Here is a 15261-nt window from a genome sequence, read left to right on the forward strand (position 1 = left end):
AATGCCCTTCATTTGTTGTCTGTCTCTTCTACTTGGCATGTGGCTTCAAAGGAAGGGATGGTCCTGGAAATGCCAAATAACCTGGGTTTCATTGCTTATGTTATAAAGATTTGAGGACATGAATTAGCAGCATGCCAGGCTTTTTGCAGTGTTATAAACAAAAGCTCTGAAGACCTAGGCTCATTTCTCAGCTCTGCCAGTCCGTTGTGGGATGGTGAACAGCCTGGGCTCCTCCTTACCCTGGTGTGGGCCTGTCAGGTGGGTAGCTTTGAAGCTGGCCTCCTGTGCTCCACCGCCTTGATGTGTGGATCTTCATCATGATCTTTCCCACACGTGAGGAAAAGCGTGGACCACTGCATGCACAGAAGGGCTAAGCTGGGCATCTAGGCTTGCGCTGGAGGGCCAGCGTATCGGCCTAGGCTGTGAAGCCTGCACCTATTTTATTCTGTTTTCTGTGTCCGTGATGTCTGTCCCTTGCCTTAACTGTCATGTAAGTCTCCACATCTCTCTTCTCTTTTTGTCTTGCACCGTAGATCCCCCTGTGCAGAAGGGTCCTCCACTGCCTCCAGTCCAAGTCTACGCAGAGTCCAACAGCTCAACTTCCATATGGCTCAGGTGGAAGAAACCCGACTTCACCACAGTCAAGATTGTCAACTACACTGTGCGCTTCAGCCCTTGGGGCCTGAAAAACGCCTCTCTCGTTACATACTACACAAGGTAAAGCAGGATGCTAAGGGTTCATCTGCCATGTGTTGCTCATGTCAGGAACAAATGCAGGACAGGAGGAACCTTCATGGAAGTTCCTGTGCTGAGCAAAATCCTGAGTGTTTCACATGCTAGAGAAGTCTGCCTTGGTCACAGATACATTCAGAGCTGGAGAAATGTGGCACTGAGACTTGTCAATGACTTAAATACCAAGGGATCATGTACTGGCTGGTTTCTGCATCTTTCCTGCTCTGATCAGACCTTACATGCTTGTTTTCCCTGTAGTTAACACAGCCAGGCACAATTATGGCCAGTGTCAAAACGTTCATGATTTGTGAGATGGTCCTCACAAGTTTGATTTAAAAATTGCTAGAGTTTAAGCAGTTACAATAATTTGGGGATGTATTTTAAATCTAGATTCCTGTGCAGGTTTTCAGCCTATGACCAGGCTGTGATTTCAAGCTTTTCTCTGGAAGTACATCAGAAGTGGTCCTGTAGGCTGGGAATCTACGTTGCTCTGTATCTGGGAGCTGAGTCCTCTTGTATTCACATGACTGCAGGAGATGAAGCTTTAGGTTAAAAATGAAATACTGTAGGAGTTAGGATAATCTCTTACAATGTTCCCTGTAAGGTATCAAGGTGACAGTGGGTGGGAGAACCATCTAGTGCTCATGGTCTTGGGAATGTATTCTCTTTGGCAGCTCGGATGAAGACATTCTCATTAGTGGCTTGAAGCCCTACACCAGGTATGAATTTGCTGTGCAGTCCAATGGCGTTGGCATCGATGGGCCCTTCGGCAGTGTGGTGGAGCGGTTCACCCTTCCTGACCGTGAGTATTTATGGGAATTGAATCCTGATTTCTCCTGGCTTTCCCTGAATCTCTGTCAAATCCCTCTTAATGTGCCTCTGAGAGATGTGATTTCAGAACACCTCTAAGCTGTGATGCTCCTGAGTACATGCTGAGAGCCGCTGAGCATCCTGGTGGCTTTCCCAAGCCCATTAAAGGAGTGCTGCTTTGTAAATGGAGAGGAGCATGTAAAGAGAATTGGGGCAATGGTTGCTGTTACTGTGGGGTTGCCTCTGGGTTCAGAGAAATCCTGCTTATTAGAGAGAGCTGATAATGCATTGCTTAACTGCTAGGTCCTCTGCAGTGCTGAATGTCACAGTCAGAGCAAGAGTGCCTTGCCCAGCCTGGTTTTCCAGTAAGACATTCACCTCCTAGCTTCAGGCCTGTTGAAGGCTGGGAGGTAGAGATGATCCTGGAAGCTGCGGTGGATTAGCTCCTTACTCTGACAAATTCTCTGCTCAGGTTCACAGAGCAGCAGCGATGGCTTTTGGAGGTGTTGTGTGTCGTGCCCCTAGCTGGGACTAGTTGCGGTGCAAGCAGGGCTTTGGGGGAGATGAAGCAGAAAGCAAGTGAGAGTGTGCTGGGAGTATCCTCTCAAAGATGAGCAATGTTGCACAGCCTCAAACTGAGCTGCGTGGCTTCATCAGCACGCTCACATTTCCCTTGGCTGGTTGGCCGTGATGCACAAGTTCCGCCCTGTATTGGGCTGAGCAGCCTCCTCTCTGCGCTCTCCACAGCTTGTTTGGATGAGGTGCCTGGGGCCCCAGGTTGCCCATCATTTCATGCTTGCAAGCATGGCTGCAGCACCACTGAGAAGGATGCAGAGAAGACATAGAGCAGTTGTCATGCCTTGCAGGTTGAATGCTCTCCTCTTTTCTGCTATTCACGCTGGGTCTTTACTTGTCTCTGCCAGGTCCCTCGACTCCTCCCTCTGACCTGCGGCTGCACCCGCTCAACCCCTACGCTGTCCAGGTGCACTGGTGCCCCCCTGTCGAGCCCAATGGCATCATTGTGGAGTACCTCATCCTGTACAATGCCAACAACACGCAGCCTGATGACATGTGGACCTTGCTGACACGAGAAGGTGAGCCTCCTTGAGGTACTGTAATACCCCACCAGGTCCTCCTGCTGCCTGCAGAGCCCTGGCTGGTCAGTCCTGCTGCCCTGACTTTTGCCTCACTTCACGCGCACACACATAAATGCTCAAGAGCGCATGCTGCCAGCTTTCTTGGAGCATATGCTGGGCCTTCCTGCTGGTCATATAGCAGAGTCCAGGGAGACAACTACTGAGAGACACGAAATCATACATGTCTAGGGCTGAAATAGACATTATTATCCTGCAGATACCGGCTGGCAGCCAGTAATTCCTAGGAGAACATACGCCAGCAGCACCACGTGCAGTCTGCATCATCATCAGCTCTTTAAGCAGCAAGTTCATTAATACCAAAGAGGTGTATGAATTACCTCTTAGACCTCATGACACAAAATCCCTCGCTTTTGAAGGTCCAACAGAATTCCACTGCTGCTTTGCTGCGGCTTCTGAATACTCTTGAAATTGCACGTTTTAAACCTCTTTTGACTTGTTTTGATTAGGAAATATCTTCAGCACTGAAGTGCATGGCCTGGAAAGTGATACCAGATACTTCTTCAAGATGGGAGCAAAGACAGTCGTGGGATCTGGTCCCTATTCAAACGTTAAGGATGTGCACACCCTCCGGGAGAAGTTGTCTGGTACGAATGTCCCCTTTGTCCTGGTGTGGGAAGCGAGTTGCATTGCTGAAGAGTGCAATTTGTCAGCAGCGGCATTTCTGTTTGCCAAGCAATTGCCTGATGTCACCGTGCAGGATGCAAGACGTGACTCTGTGTAGACCAGTCTCTACATCTCTTCCCTGCATCTTTTCCCCATCTCAGCTCCTGTGGAAGGGCACCTGCAACCTGCATCTTGCTGCCTTTCTGTTTAGGCCTGTATAGCGTGAAATTAATGAATGTGCATGAATGCCAGCTTGTTTAAAGCTGCTCTAAATTGTCACTGCCAAGTAATCTTCTTCCTTTATGTGTACAGAAGCATTATCTATTGATTTTGGTGAAACTGGTGCTTCTCTGAATATAAGACACTTTGTACCTTCTTCCTGCCAGCGGCTGAAATGACATGTCTGTCCTTCCCCTACTAGATGTTCTGGATATCCACTCCGTCACGGGTATCATTGTGGGAGTCTGCCTGGGGCTGCTCTGCATACTCTTCTGCATGTGTGCCAGCTTCCGCAACAGCAAGCAGAGGTAGGTGTCACCTCGCCTTTGCAGGAGGCTGATACGGAAGGAGACAAAATACGCTGTGAGCTGCTTCTCCACGTTCAGCTGGGTTGTTTCGGATGCGAGGTATGACACCAGTTAATAAAAAGATTGAGTCCTGAGAGTGCTAGCTGGCTAAGGAACATATTTAGTACAGTCTTTTCACTGATTTTTCTTAGTAGTTTCTCTTTAATTTGTATTGTTAGACTATTGTTTTTTTTCAGAAAGGAAAAAAAAATTCAAGAAAAGGGAAAAAACACTATTTACCAGATTATTACCTGTGTCTGTCAGTGTGGGCAATATTTTGCTTCTGAGGTTGGACAGCTCTAAGGATGTTTGGAAAGGGTTTGTTAAAATTCAGTTGGGAAAATGGTGAAAGACTTCCCAGTGACTGACAGGCTGGTTTAAGGAGGATTGGACTCAGCCCAAAGCCGCTGCTATCCCAGGGGGCTGAATCCAGCCACAAGCATTTGGAAAGACCATGATCAGAAACCAGCTTAGCTGTTGAGAAGAGCTTTGAGCTGGAGGCAGATCTCAGGGCTAGGAACAAGCAACTTCTAAAGTCTCATCCTAATGTGGCCACGAAACCTTTCTGTCCTGTTCCATCTCTTATCTGTAAAGCAGAGATGCCAGGAGTGACACAACTCCCCATGGGCAGGGGCTAAAGAGTGCTTGCTCTAGTGTTGGGACTCACGTTGTCTGCTGCCCTTGTGATCGACTGGTGAGGGGAGGGCTTGGCATCCAGCACCGTGCTTTGTGTGTGAGCTTTAGGGTTAGTGAAGGTGGTGAAGAGATGTGTCTGGGGGGGGGTTACTGCAGCGAAAGCTGTTGCAGCAGGGTGTGGATAGAGGATCTCCTTCCTCAGGAGCAGTAGGGCAGGGGCTTGGGCCTGGTTGCTTCTACAAGGGCAGGCTGAGTGGCCCAGAGGGGATCACTTTCTCTGGCTGTTCAGGACAGAGGGAAGCAAGGCTCGTGAGAGATGTCAGCTCTTGCTTGTTTTACCCCCAGGGACGCCCTGCCAGGCCTTGATTCCCAGGCAGCCAGCAACCACACTTACTACCACCGGAGCAGGCAAGGGGTGGCAGCTCCCAGTGCTACCTCAGATTCACATGAGCTGGAGTCCCTCATGTCCCCACTCCCGGAGGATGCACCCATGCCCCTGGGGGACATCACAGAACTGACGGAAGTGCACAGCCTCATCCACGCGAGCCTCCCTGAGGACATCGTCCATGGGAAGAGGAAGGTAAGGACCCATGCATGTGGTGGCTGGGCTCCCACCCTAGGCAAGAGCCTTTGTTTGGTCTGTCACTGCTGGAAAGCCAAGATCTGATCTTGTCCTGGTTCTGCAGGGTGCTGGTAGTCTTGGTGGCAGGCTGGTGCTGGGCAGCCATGCGTTTACCTCTCTGTAAAACTGACTGGCTCAGTGTTGGCTGTCAGGTCTAAGTTCGGGATCACCGTGCCATCTACCACCCCTTTTCATCTCCTGGGATGGTGACCCTTCATCCCCAGAGAAGGAGCTGCCAAACTTCCTGCTGCAGAAAGCTGCACTATTCCTGTTGCTGTGGCATATAGATGGTGTGAGAAAGTGTGATGTCTAGAGTATGTGTTCTGCCTTCCAGCATACTCTTTTGCTTAGAGCAGAAGGAGCTTTGTCCATAAATAGTGTGCTTGCTCGAATACCCTTGAAGATACACAAGAGGTGAAATTTTGTTTTATTTATGAACCTTATTTTTGAAGTAGTCTCTTCCTGCCCTGCTTGGTTTGCCTGACATTGCATTGTCTTTCACTCCACCCTGGCCATTTCCTCTCTCAAGCTTGCCTGAAACATTTCATTCCATTAGGGAACCTTTAATTGGCCTAATTTAGTTAATCTGTTTATGTCTCTCTTTGTAGCCCAGGGAGAGCATGTAAAGTAATTAGGAGGTTCAGTAAAACAAATGTATTGTGAGCTCATGGGATTTCAGGTTTGCATCGACGATGTGCTCGTGTGTCACTGGAGGGAAGGTGAGTTCAGGATACCTGGCTAATGGCGAGACCCATCCTCACTGCTTGTGGTGGTGCAGGTGTGGTCTTTTGGAAACGCAACGACTTCTGCTGGCTTTGAGAGTCCTGTGAGCCGAAGCCGTACTCTTGGCCGTCCCCAAGTGCCGTGGCAGATCGGCGCTCAGCTGAAGGAGAGGCAGTTTGCAGCCAAGCCGCATCTCTGGATTTCTGTGGAATGTAGCTGCCTGTCTGGACCCAAGCCGAAGAGTGTGAGGCATTTCCTACAGCTTTCTGTTAAATAAGGAACAAATGTTTTCAGTGATGGTGACTTACCCTGAGAACAGGTCGGAGTGGGGGAAGCTCCCTCCCTTGGGAGGCCTTTCTGGGGGCAGCATATCCAGGTCTCGCTTGCAAAGCAGCAATCCTGTCTGCAAAGGCTTACACCGAGATTTTCGTGGGTGCAAAGCAGGACCTGGAGAGGGCAGTGCCAGGGCCCGGCTGCTCAGGGCTGAGCTGGAGAGCATGGGGCCCCCAGTGTCTGTGGCAGAGGCTGGCAGCAGAGTTATGTTCAGAGATCAGAGCTTCGGGGAGAGGAGCAGTTCTGGCTGTAGTGTCTCTGCCTCCCTAATTGGATGCGGAAAGGCCACTGAGAGTTACATTCACTGAGGATTTTTGCCAGCAGAATAGAGCTTGTTTTTTTGATGGATGTGGGTAGGGAAGCAAGGATCAGTGAGGAGCAGCCGCACACAGCCACCCAGAGAGCAGTTGTCACCCCTGCCGCCCGGTGAGGATGACCTGCAGGTGAAGGAAGGAGAGCTGGAGTGGCGTCTGGGAGCAACAGGATGTTGTTGCTGGGAGTGGGCACTGGAGGGAGATGTGCTCCCACGCAGGAGACCCCATTCCCTCCACTGTCCAGTTCCTGCTGAAGTCCCACCTGAGCCCGCCCTGAGCATCCTCCTTGTACTCTGAGGTGTATATTCAAGGGTGAAAAGACTCAGGTCAAAAACATCTCTTATGCTGCAGTTGCCAGGAGGCCACCTGTCCGGATGGCGATGTGATTTTACCAGGCTGGGTGGGCAGGGAGTTGGGCAGGTCTCAGAAGCATGACCAGGCTGGTGCACACATGCCTGGTCCCCACAACAGATGTAAATCAGAGTGAGGTGCAGCCAGGGGGGTGTGCATCTCCCTGCTTGTAGACAAAATGCTGCTAGCCAAGGCCCAGGAGTGGGTTGTATGTTCTCTGGGTTGTCTTGTACACTGCAAATAGCTTCTTCCAGTGGCCATTTCAGCTAGGCTGCCAAACGCCCCCAGACCCTGCCTGAGTATGGCCAGGAGCTTTGTAGCCTAGGATGACGAGCTGTGTTTGTTACCTTCTGTTACTCTCTCATGCTCTGTGTGGTTGGGGTTGTGAAAACCAGCGGCAATGAACGTGGTAGAGCCATAGGAAAAAGGAATTCCTTGTGGAAGGAAATTCCTGGTCCAGCCTGGCAAGAGAAAGCTCCCCAGGGTGCTCTAGGTCAGGTACTATCACTTGCAGTCCTAGTCAATAAAGAAAGGGAGTGAGAAATGCCTCGAGGATCCCTTTTATTTAACAGCGTATCATGTCACCACATGGGAGTTGGCTGGGACAGACTCTTAGTCCAACGCTGCTGCCACTGTTGGGCAGGTTTGCATAGCTGTGGTGCCAAGGAGCTGGCAGCTCCAGACCTGTGTGACCTCCAGATGCCTGCTTGCCTCTCTGTCCTCAAGTTACGCTCCTGAAGGCTGTCTCGTGTTGGCTGAGTGGCGCTTGCCATTAGCGGTGGCCATGATAGCTGCTCCCACACTTGCAGGCTTTTCACATGCTGGCTCATTACGTAGCATTTCATGACTTATTCTTTATTGTTTTTATTCTTATGGCACCCCGAGGCTGCAGCAGAGATTGGAGGCTCAGTGTTAGGAGATGTACAAATGCAGAGCAGGGACTATCCCCGTGCCAGAAGCAGTCAGAAGTGAGCGAATGTCACTTTGCAGGTGTGGAGACTGGAGAAGAGTGAGTCTGAGAGCAAGAAGTCTTTAACAACACTGAGACTTGAACTGACTCCTATGAAGAATCACGGGCAGGGGCTTTGTGGAGTCCCCTTGTACATTTTCGAGTCAAGATCCCCAGTTCCTTCAAATGTAGGGCCGTGATTACTCTTGAGCTGTTCAAGTAATGCTGGGGATGCAGGTTGGTGCAAGTGGAAGGCGGGACAGTCTTTCCTGCTGGACAGCCCACAGGAGCCCTCTGGCCACCCTGCCCCTGCTTCAGGACAGCAAGGTGCTACTGCAGCCAAACTGTCGGCACGGAGCTGCTCTGGATGGCTGACGGCTCCGTTAGGCAGGAGTACGCTCAGCCATTTAGTGAGCCCTTTTCTTTCAGTGCATTTCCCAATGGTCACACACGAGGATTTGTAAATACACTGGCAAGTGGTTTTCCTCTTACTCGCTTCCCCTTTCAAGTGACCCCCCAAACTGGTGCCCTCAGTAGCCTGTGTTATAAATGACACCGTAACGCACAGGCTGTGGTGATGCAGCTCTGTTTTTCCTGACAGATGGACCGAGGATGGTAAAATGGCTCTGCTCCAGACACCTCTGTCACTACTGCTTTTGGGCCAAGCAAATTTAGGGTGTGGGGGAGAATGTTAAAAAGCATCTGCTTTCCATGGAAGACTTCAGCTTTTCATTGAATGAAGCCAAACCCAAGTGTTTTGTCTTGGAAACGTTTGCCGTTGTGCTTCTTGCGAGCTGGAACCTTCCTTGCTTGCTGCCTCTGTGGGTTTCCTCCCCGTGGGGACTGCACTTCCCTGTGACTTTGAGAGCAAAAGCTGTAATGCATCAGGGAACGTGGATCTACTGGGGTCATAATTTTCGTGTTGAAATTTTTCTGCATGGAAAAAGAAGTCCCAATGTCTTCTGGAAAGTCTTAGATGAGAGCTGTGTTCCTGTTGACAGCTAGCAGAGATTCTCCTTCATCTGGTGGGGGAGAGGTCTGTGTTATGTTGCATCTTGTTTAGAGGCGCAGCTGTGGGCAGGGATGCCTGTATGTTGCATGACATGGAGCTTTCCCACTCCCGCCGGCTGCTGTGGTGCCCTTCAGCTCCTTTTTCTCTGCTATGACGCCCTTAAATGCTGGGCACATCTGAAATGTCCCCAGCCTTGTTCTGCACAGGATTTCAAGCTAGTTTAAATAACCGTCCTCATAAAACAAGGAGGGTTTCAAGATCAACATTTCCTACATGTTCATTCTCAGCTCATATATTTGCATGAAATCATTACTTGTCACTGAGAAGGTAATATGATCTAGGCACATTTTTTACCAGTCAAGAGTTTCTATAAAAAGGCTAAGATGAAAAAGCTTGTTTGCTTTGATAAGGATTTAGCTATAATGGAAACACCTTTTATTGGAAGATGTTTTTATTAGTTTTCATTCTTGTGTTTGCAGTGAACTGACAAAGGGATTTTTCCCTCTTTAAATTAGTATTAGACTGACACTCCTTGACTTCGTTGTTCTATTGTAAAAACCAAGAGAATGTTTCCTCGTCTTCCTTCAACCATTCACTAGTCCAGCTTGAGTAGGAAGAAACAGTATCATTTATTACACCAAAAGATACTGCTTAAAAAAGCAGACAAGCTTTCAGGCTCACAAGGTCTTTTTCAGGTCTGTGATGAAAACAGACCTAGAGTTAATTGCCGCTGCCCAACCTTGGAGACTAAGCCCCAAAGGGATTTATTTTTTTCCCCTCCCTCTCAATCATAATGTGTTTGAAAAACATGTGGGATATAGGCCATGTTGTGTGGCTGATGGTTTTTTCTGTTTGTTGAAAGTTGCAAACTGGTACAAAACAAGTTTGTTCTTCGTTGCAGCCAATTTCAGCCAGAGCTGAACAGGCTGTTCCCAGAGTCATCAAAACCTATGTAAACATGGCAGATTGACATTTCCGCTAACAGATGGTCCATTGGGGATTGCAGTAGAGCTGCCTGTTTCTTTCCACGTTTTTTGGTATTCACAAGATGCCTGCAAGAAGGTTTTCAAGTTTGCTCTGTGTGTATATGCGTACGATGCTCAGATCTTTCTGATGGCAAATATGCATGTAAGCATCTATAATAGGACACACATTTGTCTGCATGTGTGCATATTTGTGTAGGTTCAACGCTGAAATTTCCAGGCAGTATTTGCTCAGTAACGTATGTTCCTTGGAAAAGGCACAGAAGCCATCAGTCAGCGACGTAGCTGCAGAAAGCCTTTCAGATGGCAGCAGAAGCAAATTGAACACATTCCTTGAGTACGCACATGTAGTGATATTCCTTATTGTGAGCGATCGCTTGGTTGATTTCTTGCTATTAAAGTGTAGTTTAATGATTGTCCACTTAGAAAGAGAGCAGTTAGGGAATGCTCTTGGCTCAGAATATATTGCTGAGGATTGTGGAGAGAGGAATGGCAAAGATGCTGCCTCCAGCATCCACTTCGAAATTAGCGCATGCTTGATATCCAGAGCGCTGGGTTTGGACGTCACTGTTCTGCAGGGTGCTGTCATATAAATGAGGCCTTTTAGTACTTGTTTTCTTAAGGTTTGATGCTGAGGCAGCAGCAAAGCTCCTCTGACTTGGCGTTAGCACTGGGATGTAATGCTGCTCTGCCTCCCACAAGGAGTTGAGCTCCTTTGGCGCTTGCGTCTGGGTGGACCAAGAGCGCTCGGGAGAGGCTCAGGCAGCTCTTTAGTGCATACATGAGCGCTTTAATGTGCCTTCTGCCAGCATTGACAGCACGAGATAGCATTTGCTTCGTGCTAAATAGCTGACTTAGGAATGCCTGGCTCACATACAACATCTGGTCATGTATTTCTACCTAACTTCCAGCCAGATGGACCGAGGCACAAGGAGGTCAAATGACTCACACAAGGTCAGGCTGATGTCAGAAATCTCCTTGCCATCTCGGTTGGACTCGTGCTATGTTGACTGTTGTTGGAATAGGTCTGGCCTGTGTAAGTAGCGGCCACTCATGCAGAGCAGAAACCTAGGTTTCTCCTGCGTGACAGTGAGCAGTAGTGAGTTTCAATAGATGTATATTCAACCTATCTTCGCCTTGCGCAGTCATCGTGCTCACACCACCAGTATCCTGTATGCACGTGCACGCTCACGGTGTGTCAGGATTTTCTCTTCACTTCAGCCTTGTGTCGTCCTCTTGCTTCTATCCAGGCAACGTGTAACATCTGTGGAACGAGCCCAGAGATAACTGGCTTGTGTGTTCCTTAAATCTAAGTGCATGCGTGTGTATATATGTATGTGAGTCAGTAGCAAGGCTGAGCTCAGGTAAATGCAGGACAGCTCAATAAAATCAAAACCTGGAAAGAAAATACTTTTCTGCCTGTGAACTAATAGTCTGAGCTGTTAAATAACTTCAGCTCTTAAAGGCACACATTTCCCATACACAGAGGTGTGCATTCAACAGTTTATTGCAAGGGGAAGCTGAGAGAACCCAGAACAAATTGCGTTCAGCCCATATAATTTAATTAGATCTACAAACAAGGTAACACTGGTTGCCCAGGGGATTTAAAGCTGAGCTAAAAATTGCTTGGTGGTCTGTTGCAAAAAAAAAAAAAAAAAAAAAAAGGCCCCCAGTTTTGTGCCTCTGTGATGGGGAATGGCAGGGTGTTTACCCAAGCCTTAGTTTAGAGCAGGAAATCTGTCTGCACCACAGAGCGAGCAGTTTAGCATTGTCTTCAACTCTTACTAGAGCACACGTGCCGGTACACACAGGTGAGGGTCCTTCTCCATGCTGCAGAGCATCGCTTGTGCCATAGCAAATGCTGTAAGCGTTCTGCTCCAGATATCCACCGTCCCTGTTCCCTTCCCGCTTTGCAGTATTTTTCAGTAGGCTCGTACTGCTCTGGGTTGTCTGCAGCTTTGCAGGGACTTGATTTCAGTGGACCTTTAAGTGATGTCCTGTGCCGTGATATACCCATTGGCCTCGAAATTTGAGAACCAGTGGAAAGCCCACTTTGGTTGTGAACCATCTGGCAACTTTTATCCACTTGCCATGAATCAGACCATGTAACAGAGCAATAAAGCCTGTTGTAACGGGGCGACTGTGTGAGTCCTTGCAAGCATTTTTATTTCGATGCCATCAGAAGCGATCTCTGCATTTCACTTGCATCTTCTAACACCATGGTATTTTCCCCAACTTGAAATTTCCTTTTTCAAGCTGTTTCTCATTTCAGGTTTATGAGGATAAGAATCTTGTATCTGTGATAATTGGATCTTTTCTCCTCCCACTTTTCTTCTGCAGTCTTCATGGAATAAATCAGCCAGCCAGCCCTGGACAAACAGCATAGCCAGATACGGAGACACTATCACAAAAGAGCCTCTCTCTGCTGTGAACGGATCGCTGAAGCTCCCTTCCAGCGCAGGACAGAAGCTTTTATTACAAGCTCTGGTTTACGATGCCATGATGGTGGGTGTCTTTGGTTTAGTGACTTGCATGTTCTGATGTGTTTTTTCCTTTTATGTTCCCCATCTCCTTTTCTCCTTCTTGCAGCACAGGAGAAAACGTTTTCTTCTCTGAGATAGCTTTAGTTGGCTGATCACAGGCTTTATTTTTTTTCCTCAGTATAGGAGTGTATGCCAGCGAGGCTGATGGGATTTGAATAAAAGCTTTTTACAAAGCATCGCTTGAAGCCTCAACTCTCCCCTGATCTTCTGTCTTGACTCTGCCAGCCCTTGAGGGCCTGTGCTGTGGGCTTGTTGTTTTGGTGGTGGTCAAGTGGGGTCAGACAGCTCGGTTGCCAGCAGGGTTGTGGCAGTCCCAGTTCCTGAGGAACTGAAGCCAGGCACCGGCAGTCTGCCTTGGGTCTTTGCTGTGACCGTGCAGCAAGCAGCCTGCCGAATGAGTTAGGAGCCGCGACACTTGGCACAGTCGTTAAGATCTACAGTGTGCTTGCCTGAAGGAGGAATTGCATTTCTGCCTGTAAAGGAGTCAAAGATCAAGGCTTGATTTAAACTCCTTCTCCTGATAGGGTAGAGCACTTTCCACTTGTTGTCTTTATGTGGCTGCATAGATTGAGAGGAAATCCTGTTTCCAATATGGCATCGTCAGAATAAATATGCACTCCCGTGTTTGGGAGAGTTCATACAAGGACTGTCGTGTCTGTGCCACAGTCTCAGCAAAGGAAGCTGACACCTGCTCAGTTTGACTCTGTACCAGAAGGTTTGTCTGGTTATTGCTTTAAAAAGCTCACCCCCCACCCCCAGCAAATACTTCTAAGTAACCTACCTATGTTTCCTTCCTAGATAGTAGTGTGAAAATCAATTATACACAGGATGTAATTAACGTTGTGGATAGAGTTAAGACAATGTTTTACAACCCAATTACAGGGCACCATTTACAACACAGCTTACCCATCAGAGTTTGTCAACAAAAGGAGAAGAGTGTTAAAATATGTAAATGATGCACAAAGTTGGCTTCAACAGAAAGCACAAATAACACGTGGGATATCACTCCCATACTTTGAATTGTCTTCTTGCTACTAGATCACACTCAGCCCAGAATCTGAGCGCTGATTGCCTAGAGAGCTGTTTGTCAGCTTCCAAAATTGTTAAATTGTCAAACGATAGTCTAACAGAATGACCTGCTTGTTAGCCAGATTTGTGGAGACATGTAGCCTGAAGTCCGCTTAAACACTGCGGAGGAGAACCAGTTGGTTTCTTTCTGAACTAAAGTGCTTGAATCTACACCAACTTTTGCAAGCTGTGATCAGGGCTCTAACGAACAAACATTTTGTGATATGAAGCCAAGATTAGACCAGGAAAGTGAAGGGAGCCCTGGTATCTAGTTGTGGCTCTATATCATGAGCTGTCTCAGAAGCCAGTTTTCTAGAGTGCTGCCCACTCGCCCTCTAGAAATCTGGCCCTTAATATGGAAACAGACTGGTGAGTGTTGAAAGTCGTGGCCTTTGACAGAGGCTTGGAGGAATGGTTGCTTGCCAAGAAGCCGTGGGCAAATTGCTTCACTCCCTTGGGACTTGCTTTCTCAAGTATAAAATAGGAGTAATGATCCTGGAGTGATTTGAGATGCTTCTTAAGACTTTAGCTCTGAGAAACATATCAAGATAATACTTAATGGAGGCACATGTACATCCCACTGCACTCTGTGGGATTAAAAAGAAATATATTTCAGTGCTTGGTTGGGTCACAGCCTCAATTATCTGAGTTTCATTTACCTTACCTTTTTTTTTCCTCTTTTTTTTTAATTTTTCCCATTGGATAACAGAATGAAGCAAAGAAAAGCTGCCCACCAGCCAGCCTTCACCAAGTGGAAGCAGAGGTCATCGTCCATTCTGATTTTTCAGCCTCTGACAGAAACTACAACTCCCAGCTGCACGCCCTGGAGAGCGAAGAGACAGAAACTGAGGACCAGGAGCCTGAAGAGCTCCCCTCTGGAGAGCCGGCTCCTCCCAGCGCTCCCAGCCCTCAGCAGGATGCTAGCCAAGTGTTGGTGGACTGCACGGGCAATTCTGAGGCTCAGGCCCAGGACGAGCGGTTATGTAGCGACGGAAAGACTAACAGAACAGAGGCCCTTTGCGTCCCTGGGCTCACCAATGGCTTCCACAAGCACGGGGAAAGTCTGGATTCAGTGGAGAGTGGAGATTCGGACTCCATCCAGGAGGGCAGGGGGGATGTGCAGCCAGTCAAGTGCCAGTCACCCTCCGTGGCCCAGGAGGAGGCCGCCTTCTGTAGTAACTCTGGTTTAACCAGTTCATCCTCAGCATCTGAGAACATGGCATGTGTCCACAATCATTAAAGAGTGAACTAATCTGATTTTGATCATGGGAGAGCTAGAAGCACTAGTAAGGGCTTGTTCCTGTGAGGTACTGCGTGCCCTTGACTCACTGAGCCCAGCAGGAGCTAAGAAGGTGCAGCATCTCACCAGAACAGGATTCGGACCTGTCAGCTGTACATATTGCCTTCAAGAAATCAGTAGGTAGATTGGTACGGGCCCATCTTCTTCCTGCTGAAGCTGATGAGTAACTTGGTCTTCATGGGAGCAGGATTGAGCCATCTGCCACAGTCTGACGTGAAACCACAGCTAGAACAGAGCCTTCTGCATTAGACTGGGGCTGTCACTTCGCTATAGTCCTCGAGGCGACTGGGAAGACGTCTTCTAATGCTGGGAAGAAGCAGGGTACACTGAGCGGTTCTTCACCACTGTCTCTTCACCAGGGAGCCCCTTGGCACTACCCAGTGCCTCGCAGCGCTGGGATGTATTTTGTCAGAGGAGTCCCACAAGGGGGTGGAAGCCAACACAAACAAGTTCAGTGAGCTGTAACCACCAGCCTTTTCTGCCCTCCCGTGGTTAAAAGGATTATAAGGCGCTCTTTGTACACTACCGCAGTAACCATTACTAGCAGGCTGATGTAGTG

General features: G+C 48.4%; 1 protein-coding gene across 1 annotated transcript in view; it reads left to right on the top strand.

The window, feature by feature from the left end:
* Positions 1-14737, top strand: part of IGDCC4 (immunoglobulin superfamily DCC subclass member 4) — a 95010-nt gene extending 80273 nt beyond the window's left edge. Inside the window, exons 13-20 of the mRNA XM_082004902.1 lie at positions 534-717; positions 1407-1534; positions 2466-2636; positions 3146-3283; positions 3724-3829; positions 4850-5084; positions 12132-12296; positions 14112-14737. Coding sequence (XP_081861028.1) covers positions 534-717; positions 1407-1534; positions 2466-2636; positions 3146-3283; positions 3724-3829; positions 4850-5084; positions 12132-12296; positions 14112-14642 — 1658 coding nt within the window. The 3' untranslated portion in view covers positions 14643-14737. The remainder of the gene's footprint in view (positions 1-533; positions 718-1406; positions 1535-2465; positions 2637-3145; positions 3284-3723; positions 3830-4849; positions 5085-12131; positions 12297-14111) is intronic.
* The last annotated feature ends 524 nt before the right edge of the window (positions 14738-15261 follow it).

This window comes from Phaethon aethereus (genome assembly GCF_964289735.1).
Source record: "Phaethon aethereus genome assembly, chromosome: 12".
NCBI classification, from domain to species: Eukaryota; Metazoa; Chordata; class Aves; order Phaethontiformes; family Phaethontidae; genus Phaethon; species Phaethon aethereus.